Source organism: Xenopus laevis, chromosome 5L, assembly GCF_017654675.1.
Source record: "Xenopus laevis strain J_2021 chromosome 5L, Xenopus_laevis_v10.1, whole genome shotgun sequence".
NCBI classification, from domain to species: domain Eukaryota; kingdom Metazoa; phylum Chordata; class Amphibia; order Anura; family Pipidae; genus Xenopus; species Xenopus laevis.
Genome location: NC_054379.1, coordinates 48639296 through 48657115, shown reverse-complemented (window position 1 = coordinate 48657115; position 17820 = coordinate 48639296). Strand labels below are relative to the sequence as shown.

Sequence of the window (17820 nt, the reverse complement as noted above, 5' to 3'; positions counted from 1 at the left end):
CTTATCCTTTAAAGCTATTCTACAGTCAGTATGTGCAAAAGGGTGACATTTTTCTTCATGCAAGCATTATCTTTATTTAGCTGTCTCTTGCTTTAACATTTTTCCACATTGATGCAAAATAACACAAGGACATCGGCAAACAGCTCATTAAATCATTATTAAATTAACAACTATCTGTGGAGAATAGAACCCATTACATGTCATATACAAAGTACTAGGGTGTTCTTGCACTCTGTTGATACTATAATTTTTGCCAATTCTACTTTGATGCATGAGAACCAAGAGCTGCAGTGTCTTTGGCTTGACTAGTTGGTTTTATCATGGCCAGACATGCAGTAACTATCTTGGGTAAGAGTGATGAGAGTGCCTGTGCTTTGACTGGGCAATGTTTGTTGGGGTTAGATGTGCTGTGACAGTGTGACTGGAGTGTGGGGGGGGGGTGCGCCAAATGAAGCACTTACCTAGGGTGCCAAAATAACTTTGCCCAGCCCTTCAAATATTTGCAATCGTACTCTTGTGCTAAAATTTTGCCTGGCAAATACATCTATGTAAAGATTGCTGTGTTTCTGCAGACAGAGCTAAAAAATCTGTGTCTGAAATTGTCTTACATTTGTATTGTTGTTTGGGAAAATACTGATTTACTTTTTGAAAAAAATGTGTAACCCATTTTTGCTTGCATAGGGAAATGTAATCACTTGCCTCATAACTGATATTTTATTTTTATAACACAACATGTAGAGCATTGTTTTTTTCTGCAGCTTTCAGACATGACGTTTCCATTGCTGTCTGCTTGCTAGGGCATGTTAACCTTAGCAACAGGCACCAGTTGGGTTGTCAGAATGAAAGATATATAGATGAGTTAAGATACATAATTAGATTTACTCGTTAGGCTGCTTGTCAAACAAGCAGATCTTTACCTGATTTGGTCACCTACCCCAAGGTCAATGATCAGATCATGACATGCACTTATGCAGTACCATTTTTAATCTGAGCTGCATGCTAAGGATCAACTGCAAACTCACTGGCTAACGCAGAGTTAGAGAGCTGAAAACAGGAAGTTGAGCTCTGTTCTATAAACTATAATACCGAGATGCCAACCCATATCTAAAGGAATTTGGGTGTGCTGGCCACACCCACTCTGCCCCACCCATGTCCTAATCCACCCAGGCCACACTGCAAATGATGCACCCTGCTCTGGCACCCTGCTGCGGTTGCTTCTTTTATGCCTTTTAGAAAGTAAGGATTTGGATACAAATTACCGACAGTGACTGGGCTAATATTGTGGTTGACCAGGTGAGGGGTAGTTAAATCACCATTAACCATTTAAGTTTTAAAATTCACAGAAGTAGCCAGAGCAGGGGGCATCAATAGCAGCAGGGTAGTGTTGTGCTGGCCCGATACCTGCGGGATCCAGGGGTTGGGTGGGTTTGGGTCAAAAACTGCTGCTCCTCTTGCAAGTCTGTAATGGGTCACCTTATTCTGCCGGCTTCCTGTTTTATAGACTTGTGCCTGCCCCACCCCTTTTGTGATGTAATTGGTGGGGCGGGTCTATAAATTAAGGGGGGAAGGCAGGTACGAGTCAGACTCGCACATCACTACAGCATAGCTTGGGTGGATTTAGGGTGTGGCTTGAGTAAAGTGGGACTATTCCCCACTAAAGGAATCGTGTACAAAAATTTAAATCAATAAAAAAATAACTTGGAATTGGTACATCATGTAAAAATAAAGTTCCCCTTTCGAAATAGAAAATTTTGCTGCCTGTTTAGTGAACCTAAAGTCAATAGAATTTGACTGCTCACCTTCACACACTGGACAGCACTCCCCTTCTGGCACATAGTAGCGATCGCAGTGAAGCTCTCCACACTGGGCTGAGAAACAGATGGAAACGCCACCCTGACAGCGGCAAAATCGACACGCATCCATACGGAACATGTCCCCATCATAGTACTCCACGTTATTAAAAATGCACGCAGGCTTGGTTTCTACAACAAAAGAAAAGTTTTTTTTCTCCATTAAAAGGGGTATACGGCACATGATTTATTAGGCAGTTGTAAACATATCAGTAAAACATAAGTAGAGAAGGGAAATACTTGATGTTCTATTCTTTGTCCTCTAACAAGATTTCAGCATTCATAGACTACAGGGTCTAGTGAGCACTATGAGTGGGGTAATTTGTCCTTCTGGTTTTGCCACTGAAGGAAATGAAATATTGTATTTGATGCCACAATCAGTCTGAGGCAGTAGTGGAACCTGTAGTGCTACAGCAAATGGCAGCATCCCTTCATTCTATAACTGTGTAATCCTCTGCTGAAGGTGTGAAATTACAATGGCAGCTGTGGATGTCTCATTCAGAATTTATCATGATTATCGGGGACCAGGGTGCTTCAAAATGCAACTACTGGTGAAAGGCAAAGTGGCTTATTCAGTAAACAAATTTTTTTCTTTATTATAAAAATTATAACTGTAGCAGCAATGGTTAACTATTGATTGATGATTTGGTTATCATAGGGTCAAACTTTGGCAGTTATAACCCTAAATATATGGACGCAGGTAGGATCCTGTAAATATTCATCCAAAACTTAATGGTAACAAGGACTAAAAAAAGGCATGTGATGCAAATAGTGATGGGCGAATTTGCGCCGTTTCGCTTCGCCGAAAAATTCGCGAATTTCGCGCGAAATTCGCGAAACGGTGAAAAATTTGCGAAACGGCGCCGGCGTCTCGTTTTCGACGCCGGCGCCCGTTTTTGACGCCGGCGCCCGTTTTCCCGACGCCGGCGCCCGTTTTTGGCGCCGGCGTCCGTTTTTCTAAAAAAAAAATTTTTGACGCCGGCGAATTTTTACCGCGAATTTTCGCGGGCGTTTCGCGAATTTATTCGCTCGGCGCGAATCGCGCAAATTCGCCGCGAATTCGCGCCTGCCGAATAAATTCGCCCATCACTAGATGCAAACTGAATAACTTAGCATCATCTAAGAAATAAACGAGCGCCACCAGAAATTACAACCACAGCTTCTACATTGATATTTGAAAAGCATTGCTTGTTTTAACAATTACTGGTATTCTTTACATTAATCATTATAAGAAATACATCTAAAACTATTATGCTGAGCAGCACACTATTTTATAAAACAGGACTAGAACTATAACCCATTTTATACTTAGTATACTGAATTAAAGTAAGAATATAACACATGGAATGCATCAGGGGTCATTTACACCACGTGTGGTGGTCATTTCGACCACACATACCACTCTGTTCTCCCTTCTCATTTGTATTCTTCAAACAAGCTACTCTCTTCTTCTCTCTCCTGTCTACTTCAGCTACTCAATTATTAAGAAGACCCGCGACCCAACCGCGACGCGCAAACCAGGAGAACCACTGACCCGCGTCTATACCCGCTGCAGGACTCTAGGTACAGGTATAGGACAATTTATTCACAATGCTAGGGACCTGGGATTTTCCCCATTAGGGATCTTTCCTTAATTTGGATCAACCTACCTCAAGTTTACTAAAAAAATATTTAAATATTATTTAAATCCAATAGGAATGTTTTGCTATCAATACGGATTAATAATGTCTTAGTTGGGATCAAGTACAAGGTCCTGTTTTATTATTACAGAGAAAAAGGAGATCATTTTTAAATTATTTGATTATAATGGAGTCTATGAGAGATGGCTTTCCTGTAATTCTGAGCTATCTGGATAACAGATCCTATACCTGTATTTTCCTTTCACTTTTGAACTTTTCTCATGAGCCATTTACTTTTGCTTTTCCCTTTCTCCACTCAATACACTGTACAATCCCTTCCCCTTTCTACTTTCCCTATAAACTATTCTCTTTTTTTATTTCTCTTTCTCCTGTCCCCATACAAGGAAGGGATTGTAGAGATAACAAGAGATGGTTCTAAGAAGGGCAGAGAAGAATTGTCACCTTAGGTAAGACGATAAGAAAAGAAGCCATTTATTTGTTTAATGACCTGGAGGTGGACATTGTAAGAATTGTCTCTATTTTTGCTGATCATACTAAGTTGTACAAAAAAGTTTAATGCAGGTTGCTGCCACTTTGTAGAGTGATTTTACTAACTACCCATGCTACGTTGGCACAGAACAATGCACAATGAACTGAGATGGCTGTCTACACACCACTATTAATTTTATTAAGATTATTGGCTCAAGAATAACATATTAAATGGTAGAATGAATTATTTGCAAAGCGCACAGTGCAAATATAGTATTAACAACTACTCCTTAAAATCATGATTGATAGAGTTGAAGGGATGGTACAAAAAGGGCAAACTTAACCATGAAACATTATATAATGTTAGCAATGTCTATACCAAATCTAAACATAGTTTAACACACAATTCTTATGTAACACAGCATTTTTAAAAAGGAATAGTGAGCTTTAGCTAAGGTTCCCTATACATAGCATGTTGTATTGCCTATATACTGGTATTGGACCTGTTATCCAGAATTCTCGGGAGTTAGGGTTAGGGATGCCACCTGTCTGGATTTCACCTGGACAGCCTGGCTTTTGGAAGGGCTGCCTGGGTGAAAATTTCATTGACATTGAAGTGAATGACATGGTGATCAGCCAATTGTTCATCGGTACGTCATCAGTCCCGCCCCTGACGTTGCCCACTTTGCCAACCAATGTCATCCGTCCCACTTCTCTACATCACTGACCCACCCCCATACATTACCGGCCAGCCCCCATTTTCACACAAAGAAAAAGGTGGCAACTCTATCGGGAACTGAGTTTTTCCAGATAAGGGGTCTTTCTGTAATTTGGATCTCCGCACCTTAAGGTGGCCATAGATGCATCGATAATATAGTACACAACAATTTTTTGTATGCTATTCAGCGTGTGAGCGACTGATATTGGCAGAAGACTTGGAAATAGGGCTGCCACCTATCCTGCGATTGGCCAATTTAGAAAAATGTGCAGGCGGTTTAGACCCGGACAACCCGTCCCGGAATTAGTCGGGAGTAAAGGTGGCAACTCTACTTGGATATCGGTCAGCTCATCAATCCGGCAGGCCTAAACATTTGGCCACTGTTAGTGCTGAATCGTCAGGTACAGGTACCGTATATACTCGAGTATAAGCCGACCCGAGTATAAGCCGAGGTACCTAATTTTACCTACGAAAACTGGGAATACTTATTGACTCTAGTATAAGCCTAGACACAACTACAGCCCTGTCTTCCAGCAGCGCACATTCTGCCAAAGCGACCCCCCCCCAGCGATCAACCGGACTTCTTTGCAAAAATGATGGTGACAGAGAATTGCCAAACGGATTACTGTGTGCATTGTCCCACTGTCCCACTACCATGTGCAGAGGGTGCTGTGTGATATTGCCATCACTGTTGATCTTTCGTATAACCAACAGAGGGCGCTGTGTGATATTGACATCACTGTTAATCCTTCATATAACCAACAGAGGGCGCTGTGTGATATTGCAGTCACTGTTATTCTTTCATATAAACAACAGAGGGCGCTGTGTGATATTGCCATCACTGTTAATCCTTCATATAACCAACAGAGGGCGCTGTGTGATATTGCAGTCACTGTTATTCTTTAATATAACCAACAGAGGGTGCTGTGTGATATTGCAGTCACTGTTATTCTTTCATATAACCAACAGAGGGCATTGTGGGATTTTGCAGTCTCTCCCCAAGTGAACTGTTGGTATAGGAATGATTAAAAGTGACTGCAATCTCAGCTATTCGGGTCGGGTACCGCTGACCCGAGTATAAGCCGAGGTAGACTTTTTCATCACATTTTGGATGCTGAAAAACTCGGCTTATACTCGAGTATATACGGTAGTAGGAATGCACCAAATCCAGGATTCGGTTTGGATTTCGGCCAGGATTTGGCCTTTTTCAGCATGATTCGAATTCGGCCAAATCCTTCTGACCAGCTGAACCGAATCCAAATCACAATTTGCATATGCAAATTATGGGCAGGGAGGGAAATCTTGTGAATTTTTGTCACAAAACAAGGAAGTAAAAATGTTTTCCCCCTTCCCACCCCTAATTTGCATATGCAAATTCGGTGAATCCCTAACAGGTAGATTTCTATTGTTTCTACCTGTATATCTGACAATTCAGCTCAAACACGAAAAATCTTTCCTGCGGCTAGTGATGGACGAATCTGTGGCGCTTCGCTGAAAATTTATTTTGACGTGAGCGACAATTTTTATACGCGTGACTATTTTGTCCCAATGCATTAAAGTCAATGGGCGTCCAAATAATTTTGATGCGCAACAATTCTTTTGTTGCGGCGGATTTTTTGCCAGCGAATTTTCACAAATGTATTCACTGGCGGCGAAATATGGAAATTCACCGCAAATCCATGCCTGTCGAATTTATTCGCCCATCACGACCTGCAGCCAATGGCTGTTACATCTATGACCACCTTTACATTTTCTAAATTTAAACAATAAAAAACCAATAGGATTGTAATGTCTCCATTAAGGATTAATTATATCTTAGTTGGGATCAAGTACAAGCTACTGTTTTATTACTACAGAGAAAAATGTAATCATTTTTGACAATTTGAATTATTTGGATAGAGTCTATGGGAGACGGCCTTTACGTAATCCAGAGCTCTCTATATAATAGATCCCATATCTGTACCTTCAGTCACAGTTTGTCCATTGCACATGTCTAATGGGCTGTGTATGAATCCCCAAGCATTTGGCTACTGAATGGTAAAAGTGGATTGATATTTTTTAAATACAAGATTTTTCAGTGTTTCTTAAAATAGAAAAATCCAAGAAAAACTAATTAAACAGTTGATAAAGGGCGTGTGTGGCCTGAAACATGTTGTGTTTGTAGTTGCAAATAAATCACATTGTAGCAGGTATTCTGCTGTTTGGATTGCTCTCCTCATTCATCTGATTGAACCAAAAACTAATTAAAGTTGCAATTCAAATGAAAGAAGGAATCAGTGTGGCACAGTGTGTCCTATTTCTTCATCAAGTTTTATTTAAACTATTTTGATCTACTATACGCTGTGTTTGTCTTCCTGTTGCTAAGATTGTCACTCAGCTTTTGGCTCACTACATTCAGACTGCTATCAATTAGACCTCTTGCACAGGTAAAGGATCTGTTATCCGGAAACCCATTATCCAGAATGCTCCAAATTACGGGAGGGCCTTCACCCACAGATTGCATTTTAATCAAATCATTCAAAATGTTAAAACATACAGTATTTCCTTTTTATCTGTAATAATAAAACAGTACCTTGTACTTGATAAAAACTAAGATGTAATTAATCCTATTGGAAGTAGAACATGATTTCTAGGTTAAATGATATTTAATTAGATTTATAAAGTATGCAAATCCAAGATAACAGGTCTCTTACCTGTATATGTATTCCCAGTAATATCAATGGCACGCACACTGATTCCAGGCATTGTATGTACAGAGTTCTCTGCATATCTGCTGATTATTTTTATACCTATCAATGGGAGCTGCCATACCTAAGTCATTCTTCATATGCTTCAAGGGCAGCAGCATCCACTCAAATCATAAAAGGAGGACATCTCTTGCATGCCAATATACAAATAAGGGATTTTCTATGAATATCACAGTAAGTAACTCAAAGCAACAACTCTTTATATTTATATTAGATGGAACCTGCATATATACATAGCATTTTAAATATTATCACTGATTCTGATCGTATAAATGTATACCACTATTGTTTTTTAACTGTTTCTGTTATCAGTTCATAGGTAAAAGAAAATCCTTAATGTTTTCCTAATATCCTTTCCCAATAAAAATCTCCCGGGGATGACAAAATAAAGTAGGAAATGAGAAGGAACCATGGAGAATGAAGTCAATTTGTACAAGTGCAACATAGCTATCCCCCAGTGATGTGATTTGATACGATGAACAACAAAAGGAAGAAGAATTCAAGATAAAAAAAATGTTCCTTGCCTAGAACGATGCACATTAATTTAGATTTAAGGCTACGCAGAGACAAAGAGAAAACATAGTGCCAATAAATATATGCAGAATAAAAAGCTGCGTTTGTGCTGCCTTAAAGAACATCTTTAGCAAAACGCATTTATATATGATAACAAGCCAGCTCATGGGAGAATTCCAGGCTGCATTTCCCTACAGCTTTCATTGTGGTACTGCTTCATATGTATGTTTTTAACGAACCTTAATTAAAATTGTATTACAAAATTCTCCTAACATTACAATATTGGCTCGGTGGCTTATTTTATAGATCTTACTCAGACTCCTAAAGGCTTTTACACAACAAGCCTTGGAGCACTGGGGACTTTTTTTTCAAGAATGCTGGCAAATGTATTGTATCTTGCAGCTTTGGAAGTGGCACTTTCTAAAAAGGGGCAGGATGAGTAAAGACAATGCTATTAGATACTCTAGTCCAGCAGCATTTACAGTATAGGAGTTCCATATTGCAGCCACCACAGCGGTGAAGAGATCATGTACACTGGGATTCATAATCCAGAAACTGGTTATCCAGAAAGCTCCAAATTATGGAAAGGCCATGGGGCAGATTCACTAAGCACTGTATTTGCGCTAGCGTCAGGCGTAAATTCGTCAGGACAACGCTAATTCACTAAAATCCGAAGTTGCATCCAGGGCGCCGAACGCTGGCGAAGTAGCACTAGCGTTACTGTGGCAAGTGAAGTGAAGTTGTGCTAGTGTTGGCTAATTTGCATACAGTGGAAAGTTAAAGTTGAATGGACGTATATGTTGCAGCAAATACATTACACTCGGGAAACCTTAATAATATAAAATTGAGTTATTATATTGCCCTACACATGAGCCCAGTGTATAGTTTATGTGCCATATGTTAGGAAATGTAGGGGGGAAACCGGTTACCCCAAAAAAATTACGATCTTTTGCAGCCTATAACCCTGAAAAATGAAAAGTCGAAAGCGTTTTTGGGACATTTTCAACTATTTTTTGAGGAAGTCCTATCTATACTATTGCACTTCACCTGGTCTGAGGTGGCGAAGGCGAGTCTGGCGCAAGAGGTAACATTCAGTAAAATCAGCATCTTAGTATTTCCGTAGTTACGACCCTTAGCCAGAGCTCAACTTCACCGGTGTAAGGGAGCAAATTACCGCTAGCGAAGCTACGCCTGCGCCTGTTAGTAAATCTATGAAGTAATGAAATGACATCACGCTGGCGAATTTTCGCTAACGTTAGTCACTTTGTCCTTTAGTAAATCTGACCCATCTCCCATAGATTATTTTATTCAAATAATCCAAATCTTTAAGAATGATTACCCTTTTCTATGTAATAGTACCTTGTACTTGATCCAAACTAAGATATAATTAATCTCTATTTGAAGCAAAACCAGCCTATTGGGTTTATTTAATGTTTACATGATTTTCTAGTAGACTTAGGGGGTTATTTACTAAATTTCGAATTTATCTGGTCAGGCTTTTTGGGTCAAAAACTAATTTTTCGTGGAAAAAAATGTATTACACCCAATGCTGTAAAAAGCCTCAATCTAAAAATCCACCAATTCAGACCTCTCAAGGTCCTGTATAAGTCAATGGGTGCAGCATCTACCTTAATTTGAAGTTGTCATGGTCTGCTCTGAGTTTAGCCCGAAAACGTAACTTCTTCGCGGTTTTCAGGCAAAAAAATCGAGTGATTCGGGAAAAAAGACCAAAAAATTCAAGTGATTCAGTTTTCCGCACGATAGAGGCGGGGCAGACAATTACTTTTCCATTTCATTCCATTCATTTCCATTCAGAGCTTCCTAGATGTCACTGCTCTCCACACATTCCCCAGTTCTCTTCACCATTTAATTGTGTAACCAGGGCATGGGGATGGACACCGGGTCCCCCATTCTGGTGATTATGAGATGATGCAAGGCTTGTCTTAATAACAGTGTCCACAAAATGGCTCCTGCCTGCTTGCTATCATTATGAATTCCCAGACTGGTGGAAACAAAATTCAAATAATTTATATAGTGTAATTAAAGTTTCTTTGCTTGACTAATGTGATTAAATAGGATTTTGAATGATTTGTTTGGGTGATGGGTCCCCTTTATGGCATGAAGATCCAAATTGAGGAAAGATCTGTTATCTGGAAAACTCCATCATTCCTGATTATAGGTCCCATACCTGTAAAAGAATTCAGCTAAAAACCAAATCCGGTCATTCTTTGAGCTGGAGTGAAAAATTACAGTTCCATAAACTGAACCAATGAAATACTAACAGTTCCACAATGTCCATTTAAGGCGAGAGAAAAGTGTCTGAATCTTAAATCAATATCAATGATGGGCAAGAATCAGCAGAGAGAAACTATAGGCCTGGACCCTGGTCTGCAGCAACCAGCTGTAAAGAACTTGGAGTCACAACTGCAACCCCGAACTGACGAGCACCAGGGGAGACAAATAGAATACAAGTCACATTATTTACTCGTGAAACATATCCATTTCTGTAGACAGTTTTCAGTAACTGGGCCAATCAGTAAAATGAACTTGGCAGCCCACAGGAAGATTTAGGGAGTACAGAACAAAGTTATCCTGCTATGCTGCTTTCTAAAATCATTTGTCTAGCACTTGTTTCGCCATTAATCATGCGAGGAATCCAAGCACAGCCGCATCCAGTCAAAATGCAGCGAAATTACATTTTGAATGTACATTAAAATGACTGCAATTTGCTATGAGACAAATATGATAGCAACTGAAAGTCCCGCAAGCTGCAGTTAAGCACTTTTGTGCGCACCCCTCCAAAATAAAAAGCAGGCGCTTGAAAAGATTCAGCAGCAAAGACAAATTATATTTGTCAAGCTCATTTATCTTTCATTCTTTCCTACCTCGTGTACGGGACTAAGTAGCACTTGTCAACCACCCGTTCAATTCTACAGAATAAATGTAGCTCTGAGTTTAAAATATTCGGCCCCCATCTTTAAGTTTTAACATGTATCCTTTATTTTAAATTGTTTACATACCATGAATATCAATGCTTGAAGTGAGAGACATTTGTATTCATGAAATATGTTCTTATGCACTGAAATTGGCCCTTTTTCTGCAGCTGTTCGGGATCAAACTCCAATGAAAAGACTTGTCAGAGATAATACAGACAGCTAGAGGTTGGACCCGCTTATTCTAGATACTCTAATATTGGTTGGAAATGAGTAATACTGGTTACAGTATTAATAATTCAATATATGTTTATATAAAAAAAAAGAATAAACATATACAGGCATGAGACATGTTATTCAGAATGCTCTGGACCTTAAGTCTACCTTAATTCTACTAGAAAATCATGTAAACATTAAGGGGCAGATTAATCAAGGGTCGAAGTGAATTCGAGGGAATTTTCGAAGTAAAAAAATTCAAAATTCGAAGTAATTTTTTGGATACTTCGACCATCAAATAGGATACAACGACTTAGACTCCGAATCGAAGTAAAATCGTTCGAATATTCGCCCATTCAATAATCAAAGTACTGTCTCTTTAAAAAAACTTCGACTTCAATACTTAGCCAAATGAAACCTGCCGAAGCGCTATGTTAGTCTATGGGGACCGTCTAGTGCAGTTTTCTACGTTTTTTGAAGTCGAAGAAAAATCGTTCGATCAATGGACTTTAATTAGACCGCAAAACGGTAAAATTCTGTGAAAAAAAACTTTGACATCGATATTCGAAGTAAAGCCATTCGATGGTCGAATTTCGAAGTATTTATCACTTCGAAATTCGATCCTTGATAAATCTGCCCCTAAATAAACTTAATAGGGTTATTTAGCTTCCAATAAGGATTTGTTATATCTTAGTCTGGATTAATTTTATCTTAGTCTGGATCAAGTATAAAGTACTGTTTTATTATTGCAGAGAAAAAGGAAATTGTTTTAAAAAAAATTGGATTATTTGGGTAAAATGGAGTCTATGGGATATGGCCTTCCTGTTATTCAGAGCTTTCTGGATAATGGGTTTCCAGATAACGGATCCCATGCCTGTACTGTACAAATTTTCATGTTGATGTATGTTTCCTCACTGCATCACAAACAGTGCAGAATGTTATCAAAGACATAGCCTCCTGTTAACTTGAAAATAACTGTAAAAAGAGAAATTGTTTTACAGGTATGCACACGCATTATGGCATAATTGTCCTAGCCCTGTGCACTATAGCAACTAATATCTAATAGGAACTAATTATTATTCCAGTCGCACAAACAACAAAATCTAACGGCTGATTGGTTGCGATGGGTCACAACCACGAATGTTATAAATAAATTAAAAAACATCTAAAGGGTTATTCTAACACCAGGAACAGACAGCTTCACTACACACAGCACCATTCTGTTCCTTTATAGCTCTAGGCGGTATTTATTGAAGTCCGAATACCAAAAACTCGAAAAATTTTATTTATTTTTACTATAAAATCCGAATTGTTAGTGGGAAAAAAAAAAGAATTTTTCGGGAGAATGGAAAAAATCTGAATCTGAATATCCAGCATCTCAGGCCAGCTGAGGTTGTATATTAGTCAGTGGGAGAGGTCCCTATCCTATTTGGAAGTTTCAGTGGTCTGTGCTGGAATTAGCCCAAAAATCCAAAAAAAACTATTCCGGTTTTCGCTTAATTTTATCAAGTTTGCCCCTGAACGCAGAAAAATGGAACACAGGGGAGCTCAGCTACACCGCTCGTCAGTAAGAGCACTGCTAAAGCTTTCAGGTTCCTGCATTTAGCTAATAAAAACATGCAAAACGTTTCTAAACCTCACATGGATTTTTCATTCGAATACATTGGCTTTTTTCCCCCCTAAATGCATTTTTTAAAATAAATTAAAAGCTTGTCACCCAAAACCTGCCAAGCTTTTTATTTTTTTTTGGTCAGGGGAAAAAACTGTTTTTAACATTCTTTTTTTTTTTTAAAGTTTTTATTTTTGCATTTTAGGTTAACACAAAACAACAATTTAAAGAGAAGAAAGCAGGAAAAGAAAGAAAAGAGAAGAAGTGGAGCAGGGAGGGGAGAAGGATGTTCATACAATTATACATCACATGTCAAAGTTGGTTATGTTAAATGACAATTGTATTATTGTTCTCGTCATGAAATGATACCCAAGTGCCCCAAACTGCATCAAACTTCTGCGGGCAACCTCTGGCAAGATATGTCAGTTTTTGGTTACACAATGAGTTATTTATAAGACTTCGCCAGAAGGTTAATGATGGTGGGCCAGTAGCTTTCCAGTTTAGGAGAATGGCTTTCTTTGCGTAATAAAGAAGTTGAAGATAACACAGTCTAATGTGGTTATTGATGTCCATGTCTTCTTCAACTCCGAGAAGGCATATCAGGGGCGATAGTATTCTTGGTAAATCAAGGACATCAGATATATAGTGTACAACATTTCTCCAAAATGACTGGATTAGTGGGCAATGCCAAAACACATGCATATAGGAACCAATTTCTTGTTCACACTTAATACAAGTATCAGACGTCTGGGGGAATATTTTCGAGAGTCTATATGGGGTAAGGTACACCCGATTGAGGAATTTTATTTGAATATACCTGTCATTTAAAGATATTATTAAGTCTGGTATTTGTTTCAGAGCCTCCTCCCATAAATCCTCTGTCAGATTTGGAATATCTCTTTTCCATTTCGCAAAAGTTTTGGCAAGGGGGTCTTGGGAGGTCTGCCCTAGGATAGTATATAGGCGGGATAGGGGTTTGGTGAGATCCTCTCTCCTAAGGTAATTTTCTAGAGTGGTTTCTAGAGTAGCTATCGGCCTGTTCGGGAATTGTGCTCGAAAGGCATGTGATAGCTGGAGGTATCTGAAGAACATGGATTGGGGTAAATGGTGAGTATCTTTGAGGGCCTGAAATTGTTTTATCTCCCGTTCCCATACAATATCACACAACAGTTTGATACCTCGCGAGGCCCATACATTAATGTCAGGGAGAGAGGAAAAATGGGGCAGAGACTTGTTACCCCATAAGGGTTCCCATTTGGACCACACCAAAGCCCACCCTTGTGCAAGTTTAAGAGCCTTTTGAAAGGCTGCGATCACAGTTAACATTGGAGTAGTGCAGGCTTGGAGAGTTGGAGGTCCCCGGTATGGGAGGTTGGCCAAGGCTTCTAGTGATCCCATTATATTTGCCTCTAGAATAATTGAGGTATTGTCAAGGTGGGGGGATAACCACCAGTGTGCGTATGTCAATTGACTAGCTAGAAAATACATTTTTAGGTTTGGTAAGGCCAAACCCCCACGTGTAACTGGGGCTTGTAGAATCTTGAAATTTAGACGGGGATGTTCCCCAGCCCAAAGGAATCTTCTAATTATTCTGTCAATGTAATTGAACCAGTGGGATCGCGGGGTTATCGGAGAGTTGTGTAGGGCGTATAGAAACTTGGGGAGAAATACCATTTTAAAGAGATTTACTCTACCAGGTAAGGTGAGGGGAAGTTGTTCCCAGATATCAATCTTTGTGGATAGAGCTCTAACTATGGGTTTAAGATTAGTTTCCTAAAAATCTTTGCAGTTTCGTGTAACTATAATCCCCAAGTATTTGAAGGAGTGCACCACCTTTAATCGGCCTATATTAAGAGTCTGGTCAACAGGGAGTTGGTCAACAGGGAAAATTACCGACTTAGTTTGATTAACTCTCAATCCAGAGTAATTTCCAAATTCTTCCACCAAGTTTAGTGCTGAGTCTAGTGCCCCCCTGGAGTTGGCCAGATACAGTAACATGTCGTCGGCATATAGTGATACTTTTTCCATCAATTTACCAACCTGAAATCCTATTATGTTGGGTGAGTTACGGATTAGAATAGCCAAAGGTTCAATAGCTAGGGAGAAGAGAAGGGGAGATAAAGGGCAACCTTGCCTTGTGCCCCGGTGAAGTGTAAATGGGTCAGAGAGCATACCATTTACTGATATTCTAGCTGTGGGATGTCGGTACAAAGCCTTAACCCAGGTTACAAAGCGATACCCAAAGCCAAACAATCGAAGAACTTCCCAGAGATAAGGCCATGAAACAGTATCAAAGGCTTTGGTGGTGTCGAGTGATACTATAATTCTGTTACCTTTATTGTCATGATTAGTCTCCAGATTATTGAATAATCGTCTTATATTTATATCTGTGGCATTATTAGGCATGAAGCCCGTTTGATCTGGGTGAACCACTCCCCTCACAGTCCGCTTCAGTCTGTTTGCAAGTGTTTTTGCAAATAATTTAATATCACAGTTTAGGAGGGATATGGGGCGGTAAGAGTCACAACTGTGGGGGGGTTTACCATCTTTGTGTATTAGAGTAATATGTGCCATGAAGCATGATTCGGGTAGTAAGAAGTTGTTTTTAACATTCTTAAAGGGGCTGCTCACCTTCCAAACAATTTTTTCAGTTCAGTTGTTTTCAGATTGTTCACCAGTAATAAAGACTTTTTTCAATTACTTTTCATCTTTTATTTCTTGCCATTTTTCTAAAATCTAAGTTTAAAGGGAAACTCCACAAAAACAATTCTTAAGCTTTTTGAAAAGTAAACATAATTTTAAGCATCTTTGCAATATACATCAATTAAAAAATATGCAGACTTTTCATGATTTTTAATGGTTTCTGACAGTTCCCTAATCCTAGCCCCCTGCTTCTCTGCTGATCTTTCTGACTACTTTGCTGAGCTGACTGACTACTGTTAGTTTGTATCAACAGCCAGCTGTCCTTAGCCTGCATCCTCCAAACCCCACAATTCCCTGCGCATATGATTTCAATAAGGAATGGAACATCCCAGTGCAATGCATTGTGGGTTATGTAGTTCCTGCATGCTGTTTGTAAACTGTGGAGAAGTTGTTACAATTTGTAACATCAGTGTTTTAGTCCCTCCTTCCCTGCCAGGATTTTAAATGATGCAGAAAGAGAAGAACTGTTAACCAGCTAGATTGCAACATAGACAATTGCATTCATCATACTTTTTGAAGAAACTGTGATGGATACATTAGCGGTTTCTGTGTTATGTGGGTCTCTTTATCAAAGTTTGGAAGCCGGAGTTCCCCTTTAATGTTCCTGTCTGGTTTTTCAGTCTGGCAGCTCAGTAATTCAGGTGCAGATTCTGAACAGTTACAATTTGCTACATTAGTTGGTACATTTTTTTTTAGCACACTAGCAACTATTGAATCAATTCTAACAGCTGCCTTTAATGAAACTCTGTGAACTTGGAACTTTATACTTCAAGTTTGCTAAAAATCATTTACACGTTAAATAAACCCAATATGAATATAAATAATATAAATAACCCTTCCCGTAATTCTGAGCTTTCTGGGTAACAGGTTTCGGGATTATAAATCTACCTGTACTGCATAATACCTCAGTTTTGTACAGCATACGTATTTTATGTACTTGCGTGGCATAAGGGAAGTAATTGCCTTAAAAAAGAATGAAATGAAACTTTAATTGAATCTGGGTTTTGTGCATTATTGTTTGAGGAGCATAACTTGAGCTCCCCCCATAGTATTTCTGCTATGTCTCAACCACCCACTGGTACCACCCACCGGTACTTTTGGGATCCTTGCCAATGAGGAGGTAAAATCATACCTTGAAAAATCTAACATCAGATTTGAACAATTTCATTTAGAAAGTCAGGAAATTGGTCCCAAGCCCCAGCTGGTACCTAACAGCAGTTTAAGTTATCAGAATGAAATATAATATAGTAATCATGTCCCTTTTTTTACCTGAATGCCAAAGAAATGTCAAGCAAATAGTCTGGCACTGCTAAAATAACAAAAGCTGCCAAGCCTTTGAATTATATAAACTTTTTTATGAAGCCAGAAATTCCAATAACTTTTTACGCCATGTTTGTCAGCTGCACTCATAAATGTATATTTAATGGGGCCATTAGCAATCATCCACTGACATTAGCTTTCGTCCATTTCTGAACGGGACAATTTTAGCGATATTGCAGTGCATTAGCAAGTTATATGTCATTATACCCATTGATGGCTCTGAGTATAAAGCCACCGGAGATGTTGAAAAGTTAGAGGCCATTGTATTTAGCAGAAACTTTGCTTCTAGTAGCGTTTAATATGATTATAACATAAAAGTAATTGTTGCCAGACTATAGATCTTTAGAAATATAGTTATATGTTATAGATATAAGCCCATCATTTTTTCTTCCTTGCCTAGAAATGTAGGGCAATACTAAATTGCACACATGAAGTCATAGAAATCAGAAATCAGTCTGCTACAAGTTATGATTTCTGGTATAGTACCAACATATTCCCAATGCTTTATACATTATTTGCATTAGTCCCTCTGCTAGTGGAGCTTACTATCTAAGGTCTCTATCACACACACAAACACACTAGGGGGCCCATTTACTAAGAGTCAAAGTGAATTCGAAAATTTCAACTATCGAATTTCTACAATCCGATGGTCGAGTTTCGAAGTTTTACCACTTTGAAATTCGACCCTTAGTAAATGTGCCCCTAGGATGAGTTTTATCAGGAGCCAATTGTGTCACCTTTACATTAACTTTTAGTATGACGTAGAGAGTGATATTCTGAGATGATTTGTAATTGGTTTTTATTTTTTATTATTTGTGTTTGTTTTTAGTTATTTATCTTTTTATTCAGCTGCTGTCCAGTTTGCAACTTCAGCAATCTGGTTGCATCATACTTCTGATTTTAAGGTCAAACACTCCACTATGGGGCAGATTTACTAAGCTCGAATGAATAATTCGAATGGAAAAATATTCGAATTTCGAAGTATTTTTTTGGGTACTTCGACCATCGATCGAATTCGATCTAATCGAATCATACGAACGATTCGAAGTAAATCGTTCGACTATTCGACCATTCGATAATCTAAGTACTGTCTCTTTAAAAAA

The 17820-nt window shown here is 38.9% G+C and overlaps 1 protein-coding gene across 3 annotated transcripts in view; it reads right to left on the bottom strand.

Moving 5' to 3' along the window:
• crim1.L (cysteine rich transmembrane BMP regulator 1 (chordin-like) L homeolog) overlaps nucleotides 1-17820 on the bottom strand; it is a 496227-nt gene that overhangs the window by 150721 nt on the left and 327686 nt on the right. For 2 of the 3 annotated variants that reach the window (XM_041562044.1, NM_001170446.1), the window contains exon 6: nucleotides 1800-1982. The exons of the other annotated variant lie outside the window; for it this stretch is intronic. In XM_041562044.1, the coding sequence (XP_041417978.1) occupies nucleotides 1800-1982 (183 nt within the window). The remainder of the gene's footprint in view (nucleotides 1-1799; nucleotides 1983-17820) is intronic. 3 annotated transcript variants of the gene reach the window in all.